The sequence below is a fragment of the Engystomops pustulosus genome, chromosome 4 (genome assembly GCF_040894005.1).
Source record: "Engystomops pustulosus chromosome 4, aEngPut4.maternal, whole genome shotgun sequence".
NCBI lineage: Eukaryota > Metazoa > Chordata > Amphibia > Anura > Leptodactylidae > Engystomops > Engystomops pustulosus.
In genome coordinates, this window is record NC_092414.1 from 96,274,412 (window position 1) to 96,297,856 (window position 23,445).

The 23,445-nt window shown below is 39.1% G+C and overlaps 1 protein-coding gene across 2 annotated transcripts in view; it reads right to left on the reverse strand.

Annotated features, from left to right (window-relative positions):
• LOC140126865 (V-set domain-containing T-cell activation inhibitor 1-like) overlaps positions 1–19,733 on the reverse strand; it is a 31,648-nt gene extending 11,915 nt beyond the window's left edge. The window contains exons 1-2 of one of the 2 annotated variants that reach the window (XM_072146819.1): positions 19,659–19,733; positions 7,021–7,095 (exon numbers count right to left, since the gene is read on the reverse strand). In XM_072146819.1, coding sequence (XP_072002920.1) covers positions 7,021–7,090 — 70 coding nt within the window. In that variant the 5' untranslated portion in view covers positions 7,091–7,095; positions 19,659–19,733. Of the gene's footprint in view, positions 1–7,020; positions 7,096–9,317; positions 9,446–19,658 lie in introns of those variants that run through there. The other variant, XM_072146818.1, reaches the window with a different exon arrangement.
• Between the last annotated feature and the right edge of the window lie 3,712 nt (positions 19,734–23,445).

Below are 23,445 nucleotides of genomic sequence, written 5' to 3' on the forward strand. Positions count from 1 at the left end.
CACCCACAGCTCTGTAAATCTAAGTATGAAAAAGGTATAAGCGCTAGAAGATGGCATGGAATATTAAATACTGTCACTATGAAGTGCAATTTGTTACACAGAAAACAAGCCCTCACACAGCTCTCTACATGGAAAAATAAAGAAGTTATGGATTTTTGAAGGTGGGGAGTGAAAAATAAAACCGCAAAAACGAAAAAGGGCCTGGTCGTTAAGGGGTTAATAAAAATTATGTGATTAAATGAAAATAGGTAGATATCCAAATACATTTATGTCATGGCATTCTTTACAAGGTTCTTAAAATTTACTAATTTTCTGGGGGGAAAATTAGGTTTACATTTATTACCACCTTAGACTAAATTCACATTTACACTGGAGACTCTGTTGCAATCTGATTTTTTGGCCAAAAAATGACACAGAATGCAGCACTATTTTTTTGCCTGAAATAAGTACACAATTACGGACTCCGTTATAAATCAGTGACTTCTGTTGGGTACTATTGGTATCACATAAGGTATCCAGCACTACAGCAATATTTTTGTCTTCTCCTCTTATAATGGAAAGGAGAGATGTGTTACTAATTTACAGCTTAAACAGCTTAGAAACACTGGTTAGGGTCAATGTTCATACCCAATGGCTATAAAGGAAGGTAATCGTTAACATTAAAGTACACATTTCGCTTAACTTGGAATTGTTATACTAAACCAATAAATATATGTATATAATACATGCTTTGAATTTTTACATTTGTGCAACAAAATATTTGTTTGAATCTCAAACATTCTATTCTTGAGAAATGTGTGGAATCTTTTTTTTATTCATAGATAAATGGGCACTTTGGTGCACTATCGCTATAACCGCAAGGCCAAGAGGCCTTCATGATACATCTAGTGCTGTGAGATACGATGTGCTGAAAATGTGGTTAGATTATCAGGGTCCAGGTTTATATACACTTTCATTTAGCCTCGGAACATTCACAAGTATTTGACACATAGAAAGAGAGATGCGAGAGATGCTATGTCTTAGCTACACACACACACATACTGTCAGATCTGATGTGCCTCCCTCCCCCTCTTAGGGACCTTATTTGTCTGTAGCTATACTCTCCTCACACACACGCACAAGAAGTCTCTGTGTGTGTATGTGAGCTCATCTTGCAATGCAAGGGAGGGGGCTAGAGGTAGAGAGGAGCTCACTGCAGCATCAGACAGGAGAACAATATGGCTTCTACATCCCTAAGTCAGAAGATTCACGGACAGATCCAGGGGCAACCGAAATTGTGTAGACCAGGACTGATAAAGACAGGTTGGAATTATATGTGTGAAATGCTGTAGCTTTGTTAAGAATAGTGAATTAGAGAATGTCTCATTTTGTTATCCTGAGTATATTTAAGAATCTGTCTTCGTGGGAACATCCCTTTACCCCTTCCCGCAGAAGGGGGTTTTTGCACTTTCATTTTTCACTCCCCACCTTCAAAAATCTATAACTTTTTTATTTTTCCATTTACAAAAATTAAAACCTCCTGTACAAAAATTTTCTGGCGCTAATAACTTTTTCATACTTTGGTGCATGGAGCTGTGGGTGGTGTCATTTTTTGCAACTTTTGGTGACATTTTCAATGCTACAATTTTTAGTACTGTACAACCTTTGTATCCCTTTTTAGTGAATTTTTTATATTTTTGTAAAATGTGCAGTTTTTGGGCGCTATTTTCCGCTACAGAGTTAAACGCAGTGAAAAACTGTTTATATATTTTGATGGACTGGGTATTTTGGAATGTGTCGATACCTAATGTGTTTATGCTTTTTACTGTTTATTTATATTTATATCAGTTCTAGGGAAAGGGGGTGATTTTTATTTTTCTTTATTATAATTTTTTTTTTAACTTTTTTTTATTTTTGCTGGGCACCAGTGTATAAAAAGGACAGAGAGAGCATCCAAGCTTATTAGGGGAATGGTGGGTGGGACTTAAATACAATGATTGAAAGGTTATTCAGCTTAGAAGGAGAGACCTTATTACATTTTACAAATACCTAAATGGGCAGTTCTGAACTCTTTTTATACCTAGGCCTGCGGCCAGGACAAGGGGTCATCCTCTACTCTACGCCTAGAAGAGAGGCAGTTCTAATCGCCACTGACAAGAATTCTTTACTGTAAGAGCAGTGAGACCATGAAACTCTCTGCTGCAGGAGGTTGTATTTCTGGAGAGCAATAAGATTGCATTGTATGAGAATAAAACTTTTTGCTAGTATCATAGTATTATCATCATAGTATTATTGTTATACAGTTGAAAATAGACACATGTCCACCAAGTTCCACCAAGGAAGGGAATGGATTGGATGAGGAAGGGATTTAGGGGAAACAATTCTATATAACATAAACATTAATATTATTTAGGTGTAAAAAGGCATCTAGGCCCTTCTTGAAGCTCTCTGCTGTTCCTACTGTGACCAGCACCTGAGGCAGGTTATTCCACACAGATTGACAGTTCTCATAGTAAAAAAAGCCCTGTCGCCTCTGGTGATTAAACAAGTGCCCCCCTTGTTTTTTGATTTTATTTAACCTGGAACAACTTTCCACCATATTTTTTTTGTATGGACCATTCATATATTTATATAAATTAACCATGTCCCCTCTTCGTCTCTTATCCAGACTAAATAAATTGAGTTGTTTTAATCTTTCCTCATAACTGAGACCCTCCATATCCATTATCATTTTTGTGGCTCTTTGCTGAACCCTCTCCAGCTTCAGGGCATCCTTTTTATGAACCGGTGCCCAGAACTGGACGGCATATTCCATGTGAGGATGAACCAATGCCTTGCACAGTGCTGATATTACATCCCTATCCCGAGTCCATAGCACTTTTGATACATGACAAGATCTTGCTGGCTTTAGAGGAAGCTGATTGACATTGCATGCTGTTATTCAATTTATGATCTACTAGTACCCCCAGGTCCTTCTCAAAAAGAGACGCTCCCAGATTTACTCCCCCAAGGACATATGTTGCATGTGGACTATTAGCCCCAGGTACATAACTTTACATTTATCCACATTGATCCTCATTTGCCAAGTGGATAACAAAACACTTGTCCAAGTCACCCTGCAGCCTAAGAACATCCTCCATAGGCTGTATTACACTACACAGCTTGGTGTCATCTGCAAAAATAGACACAGTGCTATTAATTCCTATCTCTACATCATTAATAAATATATTAAATAATAGTGGGCCAAGCACAGAACCCTGGGGTACACCACTCATAACTGGTGACCATTCCGAGTAGGAATCATTGACAACAAATCTCTGGATACGATCCTTCAGGGAGTTTTTAATCCAATTGCAAATGATTCCTGCCAAACCACTAGACCTTATTTTACCCATCAGGCATCTAGGAGGGATAGTGTGAAATGCCTTTGCAAAATCCAAGAACACAAAATCCAGATCAGCTCCTCCGTTCAGGGATCTGCTCACCTCTTCATAGAAGCAGATAAGGTTAGTCGGATAACTTCTATCCTTAGTAAACCCATGCTGACTGTCATTTATTTTGCTACTTGATGTCATTTATTCCTGTAAGTAGTCTTTTACTGACCCTTCCAATATTTTCCTCACAATGGAAGTTAGACTTTCAGGCCTGTAATTGCATGACAAAGTTCTGGAGCCTTTCTTAAATATTGGCACAACATTCGCCTTGTGCCAGTCACATGGCACCACACCAGACATTACGGAATCCCTGAAGATTTTAGACAGCAGCTCAGCAATAAAAGAACTGAGTTCTTTAAGAACTCTGTGGTGTAACCCATCTGACCCAGGAGCCTTGTACACATTGATTTTATTGAGCTTAGATTGGATCATGTCTACATTCAGCCAGTCTAGTATATTACAGGATGCATGACCCGCACTGGCACCACCCACGTCAGAAGATCTTTCTTTTATTGTATGAACTGAGCTAAAAAACCCATTTTGTATCTCCGCCTTCTCTTGGTCTACAGTCACCAATATCCCATTTTCAGAATATAGGGGTCCAACCTGCTCTGACCCATTTTTTTTGCATTGATATAGTTAACCCCTTATCACCGACACTAGTTTTCAGTTATCCGACTAACCTTTTGTACTTCATGTTAGTTGTAAAATAAAAGTGATAAGTTTTGCGTTTTGTTCTGAAAAAAAGTGAAAATTTGGCAAAAGTTTGTAAATATTCTTCATTTTCCAAGTTTGAAATGTTCTGCTTTCCAGACAGGAAGTAAAACTACCCAAAAAGCTTGATAATTAACATTTACGGAATGTCTTCTTTATTTTGCGATGATATTTTATGCATCCTGTCATTTTTCTAGGATGTTATGCGGTGCAGAACTTTAGGTACAATTTTTCGCATTTTCATGAAAATTGCCAAAACTCACATTTTGAGGGACAACTCAGCTTTTAAGTGACTTTGAACGGCCTAAATAATAGTAAAACCCCATAAATTACCCCACTGAAAAAGTTCACCCCTCAACGTATGTAAAACAACTTCTTTTGAGTCTATTAACCTTTTAAGTGTTTCACATGGGATAAAACAATATGGACCTGCGATTTAGAAACTTTTGAATTTTTTTTGGAAAATACCTTAATTTAGGCCAAAAGTGAGAGTTTCATAATAAATTAAATGATGAAACGCTTTGCAACGTTTGATGGCCAATTTCTCCCGAGTGTACTGATACCCCATATGTGGTGGTAAACTACTGTACGGGCGCACAGCCGAGCATAGGATCAAAGCAGTGCTATTCACAGCAGATTTGTATTGTCACATACAGGCTATAAATTTAAAATTTTTTTTGTTGATGTGAACATATGAGGGCTTATTATTTACTGGATGAAATAAAATGTATAGATAATTTATTTGGGGGGTCTATATCTTATTCATGAGAGTTTATTAACTATTTTAAGGGGGACACAATAAAAAATTTTATTTTGGATTTTTAGCACTTTTTTTTTCCCCTGCTCATCGTAACGTAAAAATAATATTTTACCTTTATTCTCTGGTTCATTACAATTATGGTGATACCTCATTTATATAGTTTTTCTTATCTTTGCTCAATTTTACTGAGCAAAACCAATATTGGAGAAAATCGCAATGTTTTTACTATTGACAACTTTTCTGTTGTCAGATCTGGTTGAGGGCTTATTTTTTACAAAAAAGAGTTGTTATAGTCAGTCGTATCATATTAGGGAACGTAGCTTTTTTTGATCACTTTTTAGAACATTTTTTGTGATGATGTTTGATGAAAAATTGTATATTACGTGAAGTTTTTTCTTTTTTATTTTTTTTACGTCGTTCACCGAGCGGGTTCAGCACTCGCTGGACCCGGGGGCAGTGGCAGGAGGGATCGGAATCCCCCGGTAAGCTCACCGGGGGGGTCCGGTTAAACACCCGGGAACTGAGTTTTTCGGATCCCGGGTGTTAGTGCCAGGTCTGGGCTGTGACATCACAGCCCGACACCGGCAACCAACCGAACCCGATGTCCCAAAATCTTCTTCTGACGCGCCGCCGTAGAAAGGGGCTGCATCAGAAGAAGTACCCTTAATGACCGCCGTAGAATCCCTATACGGCGGTCATTAAGGTGTTAAAAAATGTCTTAATATTTGTTTTGCTATCTTTAGTCACCTGTCTTTCATTTTGTGTTTGGGCTGATTTTATTTCCATCTTAAAGATTTCGGTAAGTGTTTTGTAAGTATTAAAAATTCTATTTTTAATGCCCTCTTTTAATCATTAATTGCCCTTTGAACTGTAGCTGTAAACCATGCGAGTTGTAATCTAGCCGTCTATACTTGTTACCTATAGGAGTAAATTTAGAAGCATAATGACCCAGGATAGATTTAAATGTCTCCCATTTAACATTGGTATCATCATGTGACAGTATCTGATCCCAGTCTATATCCTGTAGTGCAACCATGAATTTCAGGAAATTAGCCTTCTTAAAATTCAATGTTTTCCCACATATTTTTTTACAGTTTAAGAGGAAAATAATCATTACGATCGCTGTTCCTAAGTGTTTCCCGGACACTGACATTTTGGACATTTTCGCATTGTTTGAAATCACAAGGTCCAACAAAGCATCACCTCTTGTATGATCTTCTACAAACTGTAACATAAACTTTTCCTGCTGAAAAATTGATTATACGTCTCTCCTTCACAGATGAAGAAGAGCCCTGACCCCAATTTATATTTGTAAAGTTAAGGTCTCCCATGATCACTACTGTCCCCTGCTGTGCAGCCCGCTCCATCTGTTTATATAGGTGACCCTCTATTTCCTCAGTGATATTGGGGGCTCTATAAATTACACCAAAAATAATTTTCTCAAAGCTCTCCTGGCTTTGAATCTCAATTCACAAACTTTCAAGAGGGGGTAACAGAAAATCAGAAAAAGAATGGTGTTACACTAAGACACAGTATTCATCAAGGTAATGAGACAAAACAAAGACAGGAAAAGCAAGTGCACATTGGAACATACACAACACTGAGGGACATACAACAGATACAGACAACAAGTGGAGTCAGACAAAACCGGGTCAAAACCAAGATTGTGGCAAAGGTACAGAATAGAATCACTAGAGAGAGGTTGAGTAACTTAGCAGAGGTCAGATACACACAGCAAAGCAAAGCAATAACTTTCAGCAATAGGGAAAGGTAGAAGGAGACAAGTAGAGCCAGCCAGGTTCTACTACATATATACGTCACCTTCAGGAGCTGACTGGATTAGTCGCCTATCACTCTAGTAAGCTTTGTTAGATAGGGATTGGCTGCAGAGAACTGGGTGTGGCTCAATCAATGACAACACAGCAGCCTCCTAAGTCACAGATCACACGCACATATGACAAAGGGAAATTAATGCCACCTAAACTGCACACTGCGGACAGAGGAGGGCTTAGGTACGGATGTTACAAATGTTTTTCCACTTTAATTTAAAAATGATATAGATAATCCTAGTCCTGGAATTAAAATTGTATTTATTTTTTATTTAAAAATCAATATTTATCAAATATTGTTTACCTGGTACCCAAAAGGACATAAGCAGCAGAAGTTCAGCAGTCATACACATCCTGGGGTAAATCTGCAACATTATACCTGTATGTATAAAAAAAAAAAAAATGGGGAACCACCAACTTTAACAATTGTTTTAAATTTTTCTCATGATTTACACTTCACAGTATGTACATGACCCAAAAGAAAGCCAAAAGATGCATAAAATGTGAAAGCAAACATGGGGAGTTTCATAATATTGCTGACATGCAGAATTTCAACCTGACATGAATTAGTAAATGAGAAATTACAGATTATTGTCAACTTCCAAGATGCTAAAGTTTGCACTTTCTATTGCTACTATTTAAAAACAGTACCTTAACAATGGCTTTCATGTTAACTTCATAAACCTTATCATTTATTGATTGAAAATCTCTCTATTGAAATCTTTAGTATATCATCAGAATAAACGCTTTGACATATCTGCGTTTATATAACAGTATTTAAAATTAACCAAACCACCGCAGTGGGGTCCAAGGTCATGTCAGATTTAGTGTGAGGTACCCCTTCCCCTTAGGCCAAGGATCTCTCCTGATAGGGGGGCACCAAGGGCCACCACAGTGCTCACTGAAAAAGGGGGGGGAAAGAACTTGTACGGAATAGTTTGTGATGCCAGTCGGGGTGATCACTGATTTAGGCCCCTGGGAGATAGGTGTTGTGGGTCAGCATAATGTTTATCCCTGACTAGGGCTGGATCCCAGGGGGCGGATGGAAGAAGAGGTCACTTGTCTTGCAATGATGGGGGAGCCCAAAGAAGCGACTCCACACTTGTATTTGAACTTTTGGGGCATACCGGCCATCTTGGTGAGCTATCCTCTTCAATGTGCTCCTCAATATGCTCCTCACCTGCACTGCACTTTGCTAGCCATGCTAACTCACTTGGGCCTGGCTCCTCAGAGCCCCAGGCTCTCCTGCCTGTCTCCTTTTACATCCTCCTGCAACTAACTGACTAAACACTGATTAACCCTTAACTCCTCCCTTCTTCTTCCCATAATCCTCCCGTGCTGCTCTCTCACCTTGGTAGGCCTTCTTTATTAAACATAGAACAATTAAAGGTACATACACAGTACATTGCCATTGCTGTAGGACCCGACAATTTACACAAAGTGGAGGGTTCTACATGTGCACAGTTTTACAGCTGTTTTTCTGCTGGTGGGAGCAGCCAAGCCTATGTGTACAGACAACCAACCTGTACTAAGGATCTTGCAGTGCCTGGAGAAATAGCCGCATTGAAGATCTTCCCTTTATACCGTGCAAAACGTTTAGAGAATAAGTGCCCTAACTAAATCCCTAAACCCACCCATTTAATGCCAAGTGCCAACATGGCAATTTAAGCAGTATCTTATTGCTAACATTGCTCTCTGCATTGTCAGAGCTTCTAACGATACTCAGAGGGCATCAATATTGTTGAGAGAAGGAGGATAAATCCAGATTATGGTTGAAGATTCTCTCTGGGGCCCCTAACAGCTAGAATACCAATGATAGTCCAACCCTCTCTGCAATTTATCACTCTTTCTGCAGTCCCAGGCAGTCTAGAATGTGTTGCCTTAAAATTACACTGAGCACGTCTTAGGCTGCTGGGGCTGCAGGAAGATGCATTGAATCCTACTAGGCAAACTCTGTGCTGGGGCGATTGCCTGGGTTCCCACAGAGAGGGCTCTGCCTTAGTGTTGCCACCACTGCTCTTGAATTCCTAAACACATGAATGAAAAAGCACATTGCCTGTGTAACCACTGCTTCTTACAGATGGGGTACCAAGGACCCTCTACCAATCTACAACCTTTCCAATCCTGACAATGAGTTGTAATCTTATCACAATAGCTATACATTATATTATGTTATCAATAATAAAGATTAAATAGAAGATAAAAGAAGGTAAAAAAAATAGATCATCAACTAAGATCACACAAAAATCTACACAAAGTATTTAGGATTATGCTCAAAAGATACAACGCTGAGAAACTCACAACGTGTAAGTATGTGATGTGGGTTCAGGTTCGAAGACTAGTCTTGTTTCTAAAATACCCTAATACAAATAGGTTTCTAAAATCCCATACAGTGAGGACCCTGAAAATCTTACCTTATACATGAGTTTACATCTTATTTCTCACTGATGTAATAGTTACAATGTCAAACTGCCATATAATATTAACAAAGAAATCAACAGAGGCTTGCTATGATCATGTGTACAGTCCAGTTCCTATGCTGTTTCATTTCCAAGAATAAAATGCTTCTTAGTAAAAGATACTGTATGTTATAATACTCACCTCACCACTGTCCTTCATGCTTTTTTGTAAGAAATCTCCAAAAGCACCTGCAATTCTTCTGTGTGTACAATCACAAACTGATAGATAATGGACCTGGGAGCTTTACACAGCCCAATAAGGAAGTCGGCTGTTAAATAGTTTCACTTTCACTTTTAAACTATCATTGCCTAGACCTGCTGATTTCTTACTAATGTAGCTAATTTAAGGTTATGCGATAGTGGGTAAAAAAGATATTTGATACACTGCTGACACTGCAAGTTTTCCCAACCGTAAAGAATGGTGAGGTCTGTAATTTTTATCATATGTGCATTTCAACTGTAAGAGACAGAATAACTTTAGAGAAGCTGTATTCTTGATTGCTGTCAGGTGATCAAATACTTATTATGCAAATTGTACCTATGATAAGAATTACAGGCCTCTCCATTCTTTGTTGGTGGGAAAGCCAAAATATATCAAATACTTATTTTCTTCACTGTTTATACCACTTAGCCTTTACTTCATTCAAGCCTCATGTAGGGTTTACATGGTAAGTGTTAGCAAAACTTTTATGCACTATTTTCTGGATCCGAAATCCAAAAAATCCCTGTGCCTGACAGAGTGTGGCCATTTATCATAGAAATGTGCTTAAAATATATTGCTGCCAATTACCAGCTTAAGACACTTGGAAATTTGTAGAAGCAGTTTCTAAATGGGCGCATAAACACAGAGCACAAGTATGTAAAGTAAGCAGATTAAGCAAAAATTAATATATGAGGACCTGCAGACATCCTTTTTTATCATGCTGTAGCTTGTCTATCTCCATGTAATGGTCAATTAAACTGTTAAGGTCTGGCCCATATGATGCCGACAGAAAGAGCAAACCAGATGTTACAGTTGTTACGTCAGCAGCAGGAGAACCAAACAAACTATTGAGATACAGTTGCTAAAGGTAACACACATACAGAAGTCTAATGCAGGTGATATATGACATAGCGATGTCAACATATTTAGGGGGTTCATAGCACAGAAGTAGCAGAAGATTAGTTAGGAAAACCAGGGTTTAGAGGATAATTCAACATAATTTCTATCACATGTAAGGTTGCAACATTAAAGTTCCAGATGAACATTACATGAAAAGGACAACTTGATTATACTGATACAAATCACTAGAATTGGCCTGGAGAACAGTGCGCTAGGTCCTTAAATAAATTATCTGATGGTCAGACTGTATGTGCTTTTCAGTTCAGGCAAGAAGACTATTTGTATGCCGGGACGTCTTTTCATTGGTTAAATATGTGCCACCTGTGCTGCCATAATATTTCAGAAAACAAAACTAGGTTGGAGAGTGCAGAGGGAGCAGGGGGAGAAGTGCTCTGGGAGGTGTCTAATAGCCACATACCCCATAGCCTGCAGGGGCTCTGGTGATGCCACCAGCACTTTCACTTAAAGTTAATTGTTAACCAGACTGTAGGAACAGAGCTCCTTATAAGCTATTGAGCAGCATTAAGAGTCAATACAGCTATAAACCATTGGTAGATTTCCTTTTAAGTTATTACCACTATAATGTGACATCAAGTCTTTATCACCCCTGTACTGTGAAATCACTGTGTTTATAATCTCTGTGCTGTGACATTACTGTTTTTATTATCCATGTACTATTACAGCACTTGGTCTGTAATCCCTTCACTGTTATATCACTGTTTATAATCCCTGCACTGTGCCATCTCTGTAAGGATAATTTTACAAAGCTGCCATTGGCAGAAAAGGTACCCATATCCGGACAAAAACAATTATAAAACGTCACTTTTATTATTACTATCTAAAATAGTGGTAGCATTGCTACACGGTGCTCCATGGAAGAAAAGGTGCTTTAAAAACAGTGTGACACAGTTCTATGCACTTTATCTGGTCCTGGCGAAACATGTGGGGGTTCTAATGTTAGGATCTGTACACTTTAAATAGCAGTGTGTCCACAGCTCCAGCTTGCTGTTACCATTATATTAGTAGCTGCAGGTGCCAGTTGGATGTGTGCTTATAGGGCCAGATAAAGTGCATAGTGTGACAGTTCACTAGTGATACTTCATTGTCTTCAGTAGAGGAAATATCCAGCAGTCAGTATATGGGATACACCTCACACCAGATGTGACATCTCATGAGCCTATTGTAGGGACCTTACTACATGACATTGTAGCAAATAATAGAAACATCAGGCCATTAAGCTAGTAGCCACTTATTTAGGTCTCTGAGTCACTTGAACCACAGTGAGTGGCAATACGGGCCACTTTCAATATTCCAACTGTTGCAAACAATAACACCTCTACTGACCAACTCTCATATTAAGTGAAACAAATTTGAGCGTGAGAATAAACACCTTATCGACAGCCCTGTGTCCACAACCCTATGTGTTGGCCGCCTGTATGCTACAGCATATATTAATACTAAACTGTTCATTATAGGCCCAGAGAACTGTGTCACACTGTGTCTTTAAAGCACCTTTTCTTCCATGGAGCACCGTGTAGCAATGCTACCACTATTTTAGATAGTAATAAATAAAGTGGCGTTTTATAATTGTTTTTGTCCAGATATGGATACCTTTTCTGCCAGTGGCAGCTTTGTAAAATTATCCTTACAGAGATGGCACAGTGCAGGGATTATAAACAGTGATATAACAGTGATAAAAACAGTAATGTCACAGCACAGAGATTATAAACACAGTGATGTCACAGTAATAATAAAAGTGACGTTTTATAATTGTTTTTGTCCGGATATGGGTACCGTTTCTGCTAATGGCAGCTTTGTAAAATTAGATTAATACTCCCTGCTGTGACATATGGTCAATTTCTTCTGTATAAAATGACTGTGTTTATAATCTATGTACTATAACATTACTGTTTTTATTATCAACTAACTCCATGAATCCCTTCCCTTCGGTAATTCACCCTGTTTCCCCTCTTCTTTCAAGCATACTGTTGTTACCCCATTACTAAAGAAACATTTCCTGGACCCATCCAGTGCTACTAACTACCGACCAGTTTCTAATCTCCATTTCATCTCCAATCTCCTGGAAGGCCTGGTCTATTCTCAACTAAACCACAATCTCTCAGCTAACTCCCTCCTTGACCTGCTGCAATCTGGTTTCCGCTCTATCCACTCCACTGAAACTCCACGGTAACTATTCTCTTCTCATTCATCTGCATCTCTCAGCAGCGTTTGATACTGTGGATCACCAGCTCCTCCTCAGGATGCTTCGCTCCATTGGCCTGAAGGACACTGCACTCTCTTGGTTTTCTTCCTACCTTTCTGACCACACTTTCAGTGTCTCCATTTCTGGATCTCTCTTCTTCTATTCCTCTCACTGTCGGGGTACCTCAGGGCTCAGTTCTAAGTCCTCTTCTCTTTTCCCTCTATATTGCCCCCACTGGACACTCAATCAGCAGATTTGGTTTTCAATATCATCTTTATGCTGATGACACCTAGCTGTATACTTCGGCACGTAACATCACCTCTGGCCTCATTCAGAACACCAGTGATTGTCTCTCTGCTGTCTCTACCATCATGTCCTCTCTCTTCTTGAAACTTAAATTTCGAAGACTGAACTTCTTGTCTTTCCACCATCCACTAACAGAGTATATCCTAACCTCTCCTTCGCAGTCTGTGGGGTCACCATAACCCCAAAGTAGCAGGCCTGATGTCTTTGGGTTGTCCTGGACTTTGACCTCTTTTTTGCACCGCATATTCAATCTCTTGCCACGTGCATATCAGAAGCATCTCTGGAATCAGCCCATTTCTCACAATTGAAACTTGTAAATGCTAAATGTTGCTCTGATTCACTCTCGTCTAGACTACTGTAACTCTCTACTAATCGGTCTTCCTCTCACTAAAGTCTCTCCTCTCCAATCTATTCTTAATGCATCAGCCAGGCTTGTCTTTCAGACCAAACACTGCACATATGCCTCCAGTTTGTGCCTGTCACTGCATTGGCTACCAGTCTCCTTTCGAATACAGTTTAAAATCCTAAACCTCATAGACAAAGCTCTGCATGATACTGCACCTTCCTATCTCTCCTCTCTCATCTCAGCATCTCACAACCCATGCACTTCGATCCACCAGTGATCTTAGATTAAGCTCTACCTTAATTCAAACCTCCTACTCATGTCTTCAAGACTTCTCTAGAGCTGCACCCATTCTATGGAATGCTCTACCCCAGACTATCAGACTAACACCCAAACTCCAAAGTTTTAAATGTGCTCTTAAAACCCATCTCTTTAGGCAAACCTATAACACTTGTTAACTGCATGATGTTTTAACTCTCATCATTTGTCATCCTATCTGTTATCCAGCAAACACCAGACACCAAGTTTCAGGATTCTCTGCAGTCCAATTCACCTTGGACTTTGTATATAAGAGGACAACTGAGGACTCGGTCAAGCAGCAGCACCTCTATTTATTATATTATATTTTGTTCTATTGCCTTATGAAGAATGGCTGGACCATTATATAAACTTTTTAGCTCTTGTGTCCTATGTACCCTCAGACTGTAAGCTCTTGCGAGCAGACCCTCACTCCTTTTGTTCCATATTTATTATTACTGTCATCACAATGTATTCAATATCCTGCTATTGTGACATAACCATTTCTATATTCCTTGTACTATGACATCATGATAGCAGTGTGCTTTATCTAAATATTTAATGATGTTGTTGCAGCCCTATTCCAAATTTTGCTAGGGGCCCCAAATTACTAGTTACGTCCCTGTACTATAACATCCAAGTGCCATCTTGTTTGAAACTTGCTTGCACAGATTCCTGTTAAGCCTTGTGAAAAAAAAATTGTTTTGTTTCAGAAAAATAAAAAACAGGAGGTTTCAAGAGGATTATTCAAAAATGTAGCAAAACTAAGCTAACAGTGTCCACTATTGTGTAATTTAGTACCAGCAACATCTCTATCTGACAGAGTGGTGGGTGTCACGCGTTCTGTCATGATCTATAAAAGGATCAATAGGGGAAGCAGCTATACTGCATGCTTAAGTGTGGAGTAAAAATAAAAAAATCCTCTACCTTCTCCATGGAAATGCCAGCTATCACATTGCATGATTATCTCTGCAGTCACTATCTCTACAGGACTGACATGTAAGTAATTGCAGAGCTATCTGCCTGGATGTATTCAATTAGCAGGGCGTGTGAGTTGTTAAACTATAGCTGGGTTTATTGGGTAAAAGAATTTCCAGATATGTTCATAATAATACAGCTGTCACCACATAGTATTAACCCCTTAACAACTTGGCCCTTTTTTTTGTTTAAATTTTTCACTCCACATCTTTAAAAATCTTTAACTTTTGTTATTGAGAGCTATATTAGCGTTTGTTTTCTGCATAATTAATTGTACTTAGTAGTGACTGTATTTAATATTCCATACAGCGTACTTGGAAGCGGGAAAAAATCCAAATGCAGTGAAATTGGCAATGGAATTTGTGCTACTATCTTGTGGGCTCCGTTTTTACAACTTGCGCCTTAAATGACACATCTCCTTTATTCTTTGGTCGGTGTAACCAAATTTATATAGGTTTTATTGTGTTTTAATACATCTTAAACAATAACTTTTTCATACTTCGGCATCCAGTACACCCTTTTAATCCCTTTTTATTAATTCTTATATGTTGTGAAATGGCAAAAAAAGGAATGGTTCAGACACTTGTGTGCTATTTTCCGTTACAGGCTGCACGGTTATGAATAATTGTTTTTATATTTAGATAGGTATCGCCCTGTCCCAAAATACTTATGATCTTATTTGTTCATTTATTTTTATATCGGTTCTAGTGCAAAGGAAGAGAGTTGATCTTGTAGGGTTCTTAATTTTTTTTTTTTGTATTTTTATACCCCCTAAGATACTTTATCCCTAGGGAGTTTGACTGCTCCTACCATATACTGTAATACTACAGTATTGCAGTATATGAAGACTTTTCTATAGATCTGTAAAAGCGTGCTACTGGCATACTCTAACAGATCTTTAGAGATCCAAAATGGTAGAGCCCCACACGCTACTGGCTTTCAACTGCTGCTGACGGCTTTACCAGGGACAGTTAAAGGATTGCTGACTCCGATCACAGGTGTTACCAGTGGTTGTTAGCTGAAATATAAAGCAAACAGCCGGTTTGTATATGGAGATGGCTCAGTCCATGAGCTCTCTCCATACTCCTTTATCGGCCTTGTGATGTACTACTGCATCACACATCAGTAAGGGTGTTAACCCTACCCTTATCATTTTTGACTTTCTGTTTTTACTCCCCACCTGCCAAAAGCCATAACTTATAACAACATTGTCTGTGGAACAAATAGTACTTTTTAGTGACAACACTTAATATTTAATGGCACCAATTAATTTTCCATGTAAGGTGAAATTGACAAATTTGCACCATTTAATTGTGAACTCTATTTTTCCGGCTTTCATTATGCGCTCCAAATTATACATACCCTTCATTCTTTGGCTCAGTATGACTACTGAGATACCAATTTTATGAGACTTTTCTTATGTTTTAGAAGATTTTAAAAGATTCAAATATTTGGTACAAAAAAACTTTGCTGTTTTGTAATTTTCCGATGCCCATAGCTTTTACATAGTTCGGGCAAGGTGTCGTTTTTTGTTGGCATTTTCATTTATATAAATTTGGAACCTATATGACCTGGCAGCATTACTTGGTGCTGCAGTCAGGTTCAACAATGGCACATAACAGTTTAATTGCTGCAACTGGTGCCAGCACTGATCGGGGAAGTTGAAGGGAGGTGTCAGCTGTGTAATACAGAACCTCATCAGAGAAAAAGTTATGCGTTTTGGAAGCCGAGCATGAAAAAAAAAAGTGTTGTTTACTGAAGGCCAATTTAGGCCTTGTCCGTAAGGTGCTAAAGATCACCTATATCTTTAACTGGTTCTGTAGCTCACAGGACCACAATCCTTATGTATTTTCTAAAAAGATTCTTATCTTTAATTTGACATCAAACTGTTGCACGGTTCTAAGCCAAAGAAAGGTGTGTCTGAAATGATACCCCTCTTCCTGCCTCGAAAAGTGACTCTTCTCAGATCACTGGCATATGACTGGAACAGATTTTGTTTTTAAAGGTAAAGGGACGCAATTTAACATAAAAAAGGCAATGAGAAATTATGCGTATTTAAAACTGCACCAGTAAATTAGTAATTAGTGTAAAAGCTGGTGACAAAGTCCCTTTAAGGGCCCAGTTTTCTCTGAAATGCAGAATGACTTATTTTTATTCAGGCAATCAACATATTGTGAATCCTTTTTGTGTTAATATGCAAATTCACATGAGCTTGAGTGTTGTCTACAGCATTTCTGATAACATATGTGATATATTAATAAGTAATAGTCTGAGATTACTGTTAGGAAAAGGACTTGTGGCCTTAGTGTTCCTCTCAATGGGCCAGAGACTGAAACAGATGGAAGATGATGTTTGGCATCAGCTTGTAATTTCTAAGTTTTGCTAATAGTAATTCCATTAAATATACCAGCTGTACAAGTGACCTGGATGCCATCAAGCTGACAGACACAGAATATATGTGTTAATATAGATAAAGTTCTTTAAAAATGTTAATTAAATTGCTAACTTCAGGCAATTCTATAAATCCTATCTGCTTTGCTTGTTACTTAGGTTTGTCAGATGAAAGGCTCATTTTCAGTAAAGGCTTTTCATTTTCCATCTGTTCAGTTTTATATTTGCTTCAAAACATAAACATGGTACAGTATACAGAGGATAGATACATTAATTAATTAAAGCTCTTAGAACTAAATCCTAAATAAGGCACCAACAAAAATCTAAGTGGCCTTTCTGTATGTCTCTGTGCCTTTGGGATAACACTAGGGCCCTCCAGCCCTCCCATTGTCCCATCCAACTACTTCTGCTTGCCTCATGCACCATTGAATCTAATGCTATACCAGGAAAATGCTAGTGGAGAGATGTATAATAACCCCAAGCCAGATGTATAACTTTTTTTTAATGCCCAGACAACCCCTTTAAGGAGGTTATACAAAATATTTTTTTCAAAAATGTCTTTTTTCATACAAAATCAGCACAACAAACCTGTCCATAGCATGTGTTTGTTGTGGCATGGTTTCTTTAAAGGCTAGGTTAACTAATCCTGAAAACCCATTTACTATACTTTGATCCTCCCACAAGGCCGCATCTGCCATTTCTTATGATTGGTGGAAGTGTTAGTGGGGGTGGGGGGAGGTATTTTAATTTTTGCCTCAGGCAGAACAAATACTAGAATCGGCCCTGTCCTCCCATATGTACATTTCTTAGGTATTTGTTAAAAATACTGGTCATTAAGTTTGAATTATTTTCAATTAAATAAAACCCTCTACCTTTGTCTCCTTATAATGTCAGATTTAGTTTCATAAATATCTGTCAGCATAACTGATTCCCATTACTTTTGGCAGTGAAAAAATACTGCTCTAATGAAGGCAGAGCAATTGTATAATCACTAGAAATTTCACACTTTTCACGTCTGTGGTTCAGTGATTTTCACAGATCCAGGAACCTGTCCTATTTTTTCACAGATGCGGAGCATGCAAAGCAATATAAGTCTATAGGTCTACAAAAAAATGTACCCCGGAAAAATAGGACATGTCTGATCTTTCTCCATAGTACGGCGCCACGCGCCATATTTTCCGATGGAGAGGGGCGGGGTGAGCTGCGCTCACCTCCTCATCCTCTTCACGTGCGCTACCGTTGCCCGCCGTGCTACAGTACGGTGGGCAACGGCAGTGTGAATGTAGCCTTAGTCAGAGAAACCACCTTCAATGTAATTGATGGTGCTGAACCAGAAAAATCACTATCCCGATCTCCAGAAGTCCTGTGCATGATATCAATAACAGGAGCGGAGGTGTTCTGAGGCAGGCAGACCTTGAATTCTGTGTTGCCTCCTTGACTGTATACAAATTTACATCTCACTTCAAAGATTATTTTGTGGGTGATGGAACCAAGCTGGGCCATGAAAGAAACCTGATCTGGAAGGTGTAAAGCTGCTTGACAACATACGGGTAATAGTTTATTAGACCACTTTCTGATCACAGGTTCCCTTTAAATGGGGTAGAGTCCCGTCGATGTTGCACATCAACTTAATAGAGTAAACTATTTTGTCATGCATTGGATGCATATACCAAGCCTAAAGAAAATAAGGTGTAAACAGGATCTTAAATATAAAACCGTAGACCTTATAGATCAGTATATAACTAAACTATTTTTGCTTCTGTTTGTGTGAATATCTTTTCAGCTTCACGCACTACAATCCAGTAACTAAGCAGAGCTATTTAATATCCACAGCACAATTGTTGGATTATATGGACACTTGATGGATTAATATTTGCCAAATTTCTAGTGTCAAACTGGGCAGGAACGCTGGTTTTATGGAGCCACATAATAGTTTAGCTGCAAGGATTAATTCCTTTGATTTAGTGCATATGTGATTTTAAGACTGATTAAACCCTCTCTAATTAGAATTTCAGAACATAACAAATATTTTATGTCAAATGAGGGATTTTATTATTGCCAGTAAAGCAGTTACCCAACTTTAGCCTGTTCTCTGAATATCAATTGTGGTTAAATGCAGGCAGCACAATGTTTAATTTTCTGCCACTAATGCATTAAAATGATCACTTTCCCTATTATTTGAGAAGGAGCTATAACGTCTATACAAATAATGCAAAATGTGTAGATAACGGAAACTGTATATAATAAGGATAGGGGATTAAATAAATATTTTGTTTCATTTAGTTTATCAAGGATTTACTGAACTCTCCTATTTTCATTTTGGTTAGAATGGCTCACAGAATTACACACAGTAATATTGCAGTTCTGTTTTGTATATACCATATATACTCGAGTATAAGCCGACCCAAGTATAAGCCGAGGCCCCTAATTTTACCACAAAAACCTGGTAAAACCTATATTTTTTTACTCGAGTATAAGCCAAGTTTGGGTTTTCAGCACATTTTTGGTGCTGAAAAACTAGGCTTATACTCGAGTATATATGGTAATACAACTTTATTGATCCCGGGTTGGGAAATTATTTTGTACAAAGTGTCCAGCATAGGGTTACAGTTACACACACATAGCTAGATAAATGGACAGACAAAAGACATTTAGTAAACAGACTTTGGAGTTACTCAGCTTGGTTGCTATTGTACGCGTTCTTAGTTACAAGTTACATAATTACAACACTACATTACAGTACGATACAACATACTATACGACATATACGACGACATACTATGGGGTTATGAGCATGTAACGTGTTTACAATTGACATTCACAGTAGAAACAACACAGGTAACATAGCTTATATGCCGGTTACCTGCACTTGGGTGGGTACATGGATGGCGTTGTGATGCTGGCTACAGCAGTTTGACACTGAACGCTGCTTTGTTTCCACCAGTACCGGCACCAGCACACGACTGCGTGTGAGACCTCAGGTTGGACCAGGACACCAGTATCGCTTGTGATCACCTACAATTCGGCAGCCTGGTGTCTCCTTGAAACTGCACTCTGTTGTGCTCAACCAGCAGACCCAAACTGTCTGGTGCAAGCGATCCCAACATGTACCTGCATGGGGAGGAGGTGGAGGGGGAAATGGTGGCAGCTTACGGGCACTCCCATATTCAGAAGCTGCCTATGCTCCCGCTGATGCTTCCGGCCACAGTGCAATCCGTGGTGTGATCCCCGTTTTGGCTGCAGGTGTGGTGGTTGCTGGATGGGTGGTACGGGCCCAGCTGAGCAAGCTCATTGCGCTCACCATGTGCCCTTTGTTGGTGCTGCTAGCAGCTCGATGTGGCCAGGGGCACTCCTGCCCGAGGACAGGCCAAACCCATGGGCTCTCGCTGCCTTGGTGTGCTCAGCTATGCAGGCCTTGAGTGATGGGACTGGATACTGCTGCTGGCAGTGTAGGCTGGGTCCAGGCAGGGTGCCACGTGGGCAGGGGATGCGCTGCCACTGGAGTTGCTCCAAGTCTGCATTGCATTTGGGGGAGATTCATCAGACATATTTTAGAGCAGAACTGTTCTAGTAGCCCATGGAAACAATCAAAGCTTAGTTTTTATTTCCCCACAGCTGTTTATAAATTAAAGCTGAGCTCTAATTGGTTTCCATGGGTAACTAGAACAGTTTTACCTCATACCCTTGTAATGAAGGTAAGTGCTTACAGGCATCCAATCAAAATATTCCTCTTGCACAGCCTAATATACTAAGCATATACTAAAGATAGTCAAAAAATTAAGTCCAATATAACCATGGTTGAGTCCCTTTCATTTATTAAATTTTTATCATCATTGTTACCAAAGAAAAGTATTTTATCTGTTTTACAAATAGATTACATTTACAATTCTACATTTTCAAAACCATTTTCCTGTAGTGATTAGTTCCCAGCAGCAGAAGTATGCATCTAATGAAGAAAAGCCATGCGAGTTCTCTACAGAACCCAGGGCCTAAAGATATATGTGACCCACCAAGACTATGGACCTGTCAAAACCAGGTCTGTACTGCCATAAGGAATCAATGGTTTGGCATCTTGAATATGCAGATATTATTGATTCAGAGGATTACCTCTGTGTGTACCCTCTCTTTGACTATGAGATGTTGTAGTTAAAGAGCGACTTTAAAGTTACTGACACAAAATAGTTTTAGCACAGCTGAAGAGAGCCTCTGATAACAATGCCATTGATACCTGTATCATGCTGCTGCTATCCTGAGATTTCGGGCTAATAGATATATGAGGCTGTGTGGAAAACACTCAGTTTTTCATTGAAGTGGATGGGACTTCCTGCTTGTGACATCAGCTAGTGATGCCAATAGCACTCAGGGCATTCACATGAAGGTGCACAAACAGCTCAGCCAATCAGGATCAGTGGTACTGCTTGTACAGAGATCTAGTGCAAGAGCAAGGCAGGGAATACACAGAACACTGGATCTCTGAATCATACAGTTTTCTACTACATGGCGTGCTATTAATATATGCATTTTCAAACGCATCAGAACAGATGAAAAGAGATTTACCTGATTAAATAGCTGTTAACATGAGTTAATGCAATGTTAACACATTTGTTAACTGTGTTGACATATGGTAACCCAGGGTTAACAGTGTTAACACATGTGTTTGTGAACACATGGGTTAACACATGCAGTAGCATAGTGTTAACGCATGTGTTTCTTAAACTTTGAATACTAAAAGTTTGCAGGCTTTGGTTAGTGTGCAGGCGCGGTGCCGGTATGCCCAGCACCGGCCCACTTTGCCATACTACCTTCACCCCCTCCATACCCACATTGCATAGAGGTAGTGTAATCAAAAAAAAAAAAAAATTCTTCCTTTTTAACACTGATAAATCTCCCCCATAGTTGTTATCCAGGAGACACTATACTGTTACAGTGGTATTAATAGGGGTGCAGCGTTGAGATGTGCGCAAAAACTGAAACACATTGGGGAGCAAATTCTAAAAAAATATGTCACAGCCAGAAGGTGTCAAAAATCATCACAAACTTCGAGAGATGCCATTATATAGGGAGCGCTATGAAGGCTACAATAGAAATTGAAAAATAATGTAATCGGAAAGACCATCATTAGTTGTCATCATACTGTAATCACTTGTATGCTCTACAGAGTAATTTAGGAGAACTGGTCATTGTTTATTGCTATTTTTCATTGTATACATTATGTTATTGAGTTCTATTCAGTATAAGTATGGTGGAATTATTCAGTCATTATGTAGTTGCAATGGTGCGGTTGTATTTTGCATGTATTATGCAGGATAATACATGCTTGTAATCTGGACTTGAATAGTCAGCATAGTAGAGGCAAAAGGACATGAAAAGGAACTGAATTTAGCATATGAATAGTCAGTATAGTGAACACAAGAGGATAGTGTGTTATCAAATATTATGTGAACATAGTCTTATGTATACCATATACCAATTGACTTAAATCACACATGTGTTGTATATCCTTCCAAGTGAAACTGAATACCATTAACATGTTAAAAGGGCAAACAGTAAGGTCCCGTCCACACTTGCGATTGTGATGCGCTGAACTGGCATCACACTTGAAGCGTGCTGCCTGGATCGCCCGATCCCAACGCTGTAAACTGGAACTGAACTGACATGCTGAGTTCAGTTCCGGTTTGCAGCGTTCGGGCCAGGCGATCCAGGAAGCACTCACTGAGAGTGTGATGCGAGTTCAGCGCATAACACTCACAAGTGTGGAAGGGACCTTAGTATGTGCAGTGGAAGGTATTGGATATAGAATTTGTACATATTAAAAAATATTAGAGAAAAAAAGCAGATTTGAACACCGTGGGGCAGATTTACTTACCCGGTCCTGTCGTGAACCCACGAGGTGCGTTGTCTGAAGAGGATGAAGTCCGACGAGATTCTTCAAGATCGTGCGTCCATTTTCCTACATGTGTCGCTTCCCCGCTGAGAGGTACGCCGGAGTTCACCTCCTTCTTCTTGGTGCATGTAAGTGCATTGTCTTGCAACACAATTTGAATTGTAAATCCAGCGCTTAGTCCGAATCAGTCGGGTTGCCGTCTGCCACACCCCCGATTTGTGTCGCACGCAAGTCGGCGCGATTGCGCAAAAATCAGATCGCGTGTGCCAAAAACCCTACTTAAATGCGCCCCAATGAGTTTCTAGGGACACCTGGCACAAAGGTCAAAAGAAAGAAACCTGATTTGAAAAAAAAAATATTGGTTAGCTAAAAAAAGAATCTGAATCTATAATAGTTCTGGCTTTAGAATAAGATGAAACAAGATTCTGGCCTGTGCAGAAGTCAGAATAATGCACTGATTATAGAAGAATTTACCATGAAGGCAGTGGGCGAACAGCTGACAGTGAAGCTGAAGACTTCTCTATATTCAGGCTCTAGAAGTTGTGATGATTTGAGTCACAGTGGATAGTGACTCTTCTAACTGCAGGCTGCACAGAATCATAGATTAAAACCCAGCAGAAGTTATGTGCTCACACGACACAAGCAACAAATGTCACAAAACAGATCAGTGGCAGATACGAATATCTTCTATAAAAATAATTATATATACAGTGGGTAAAAAAATATTGAACATGCCAGCAATTTTCCAAGTAATTGCATAATAGGT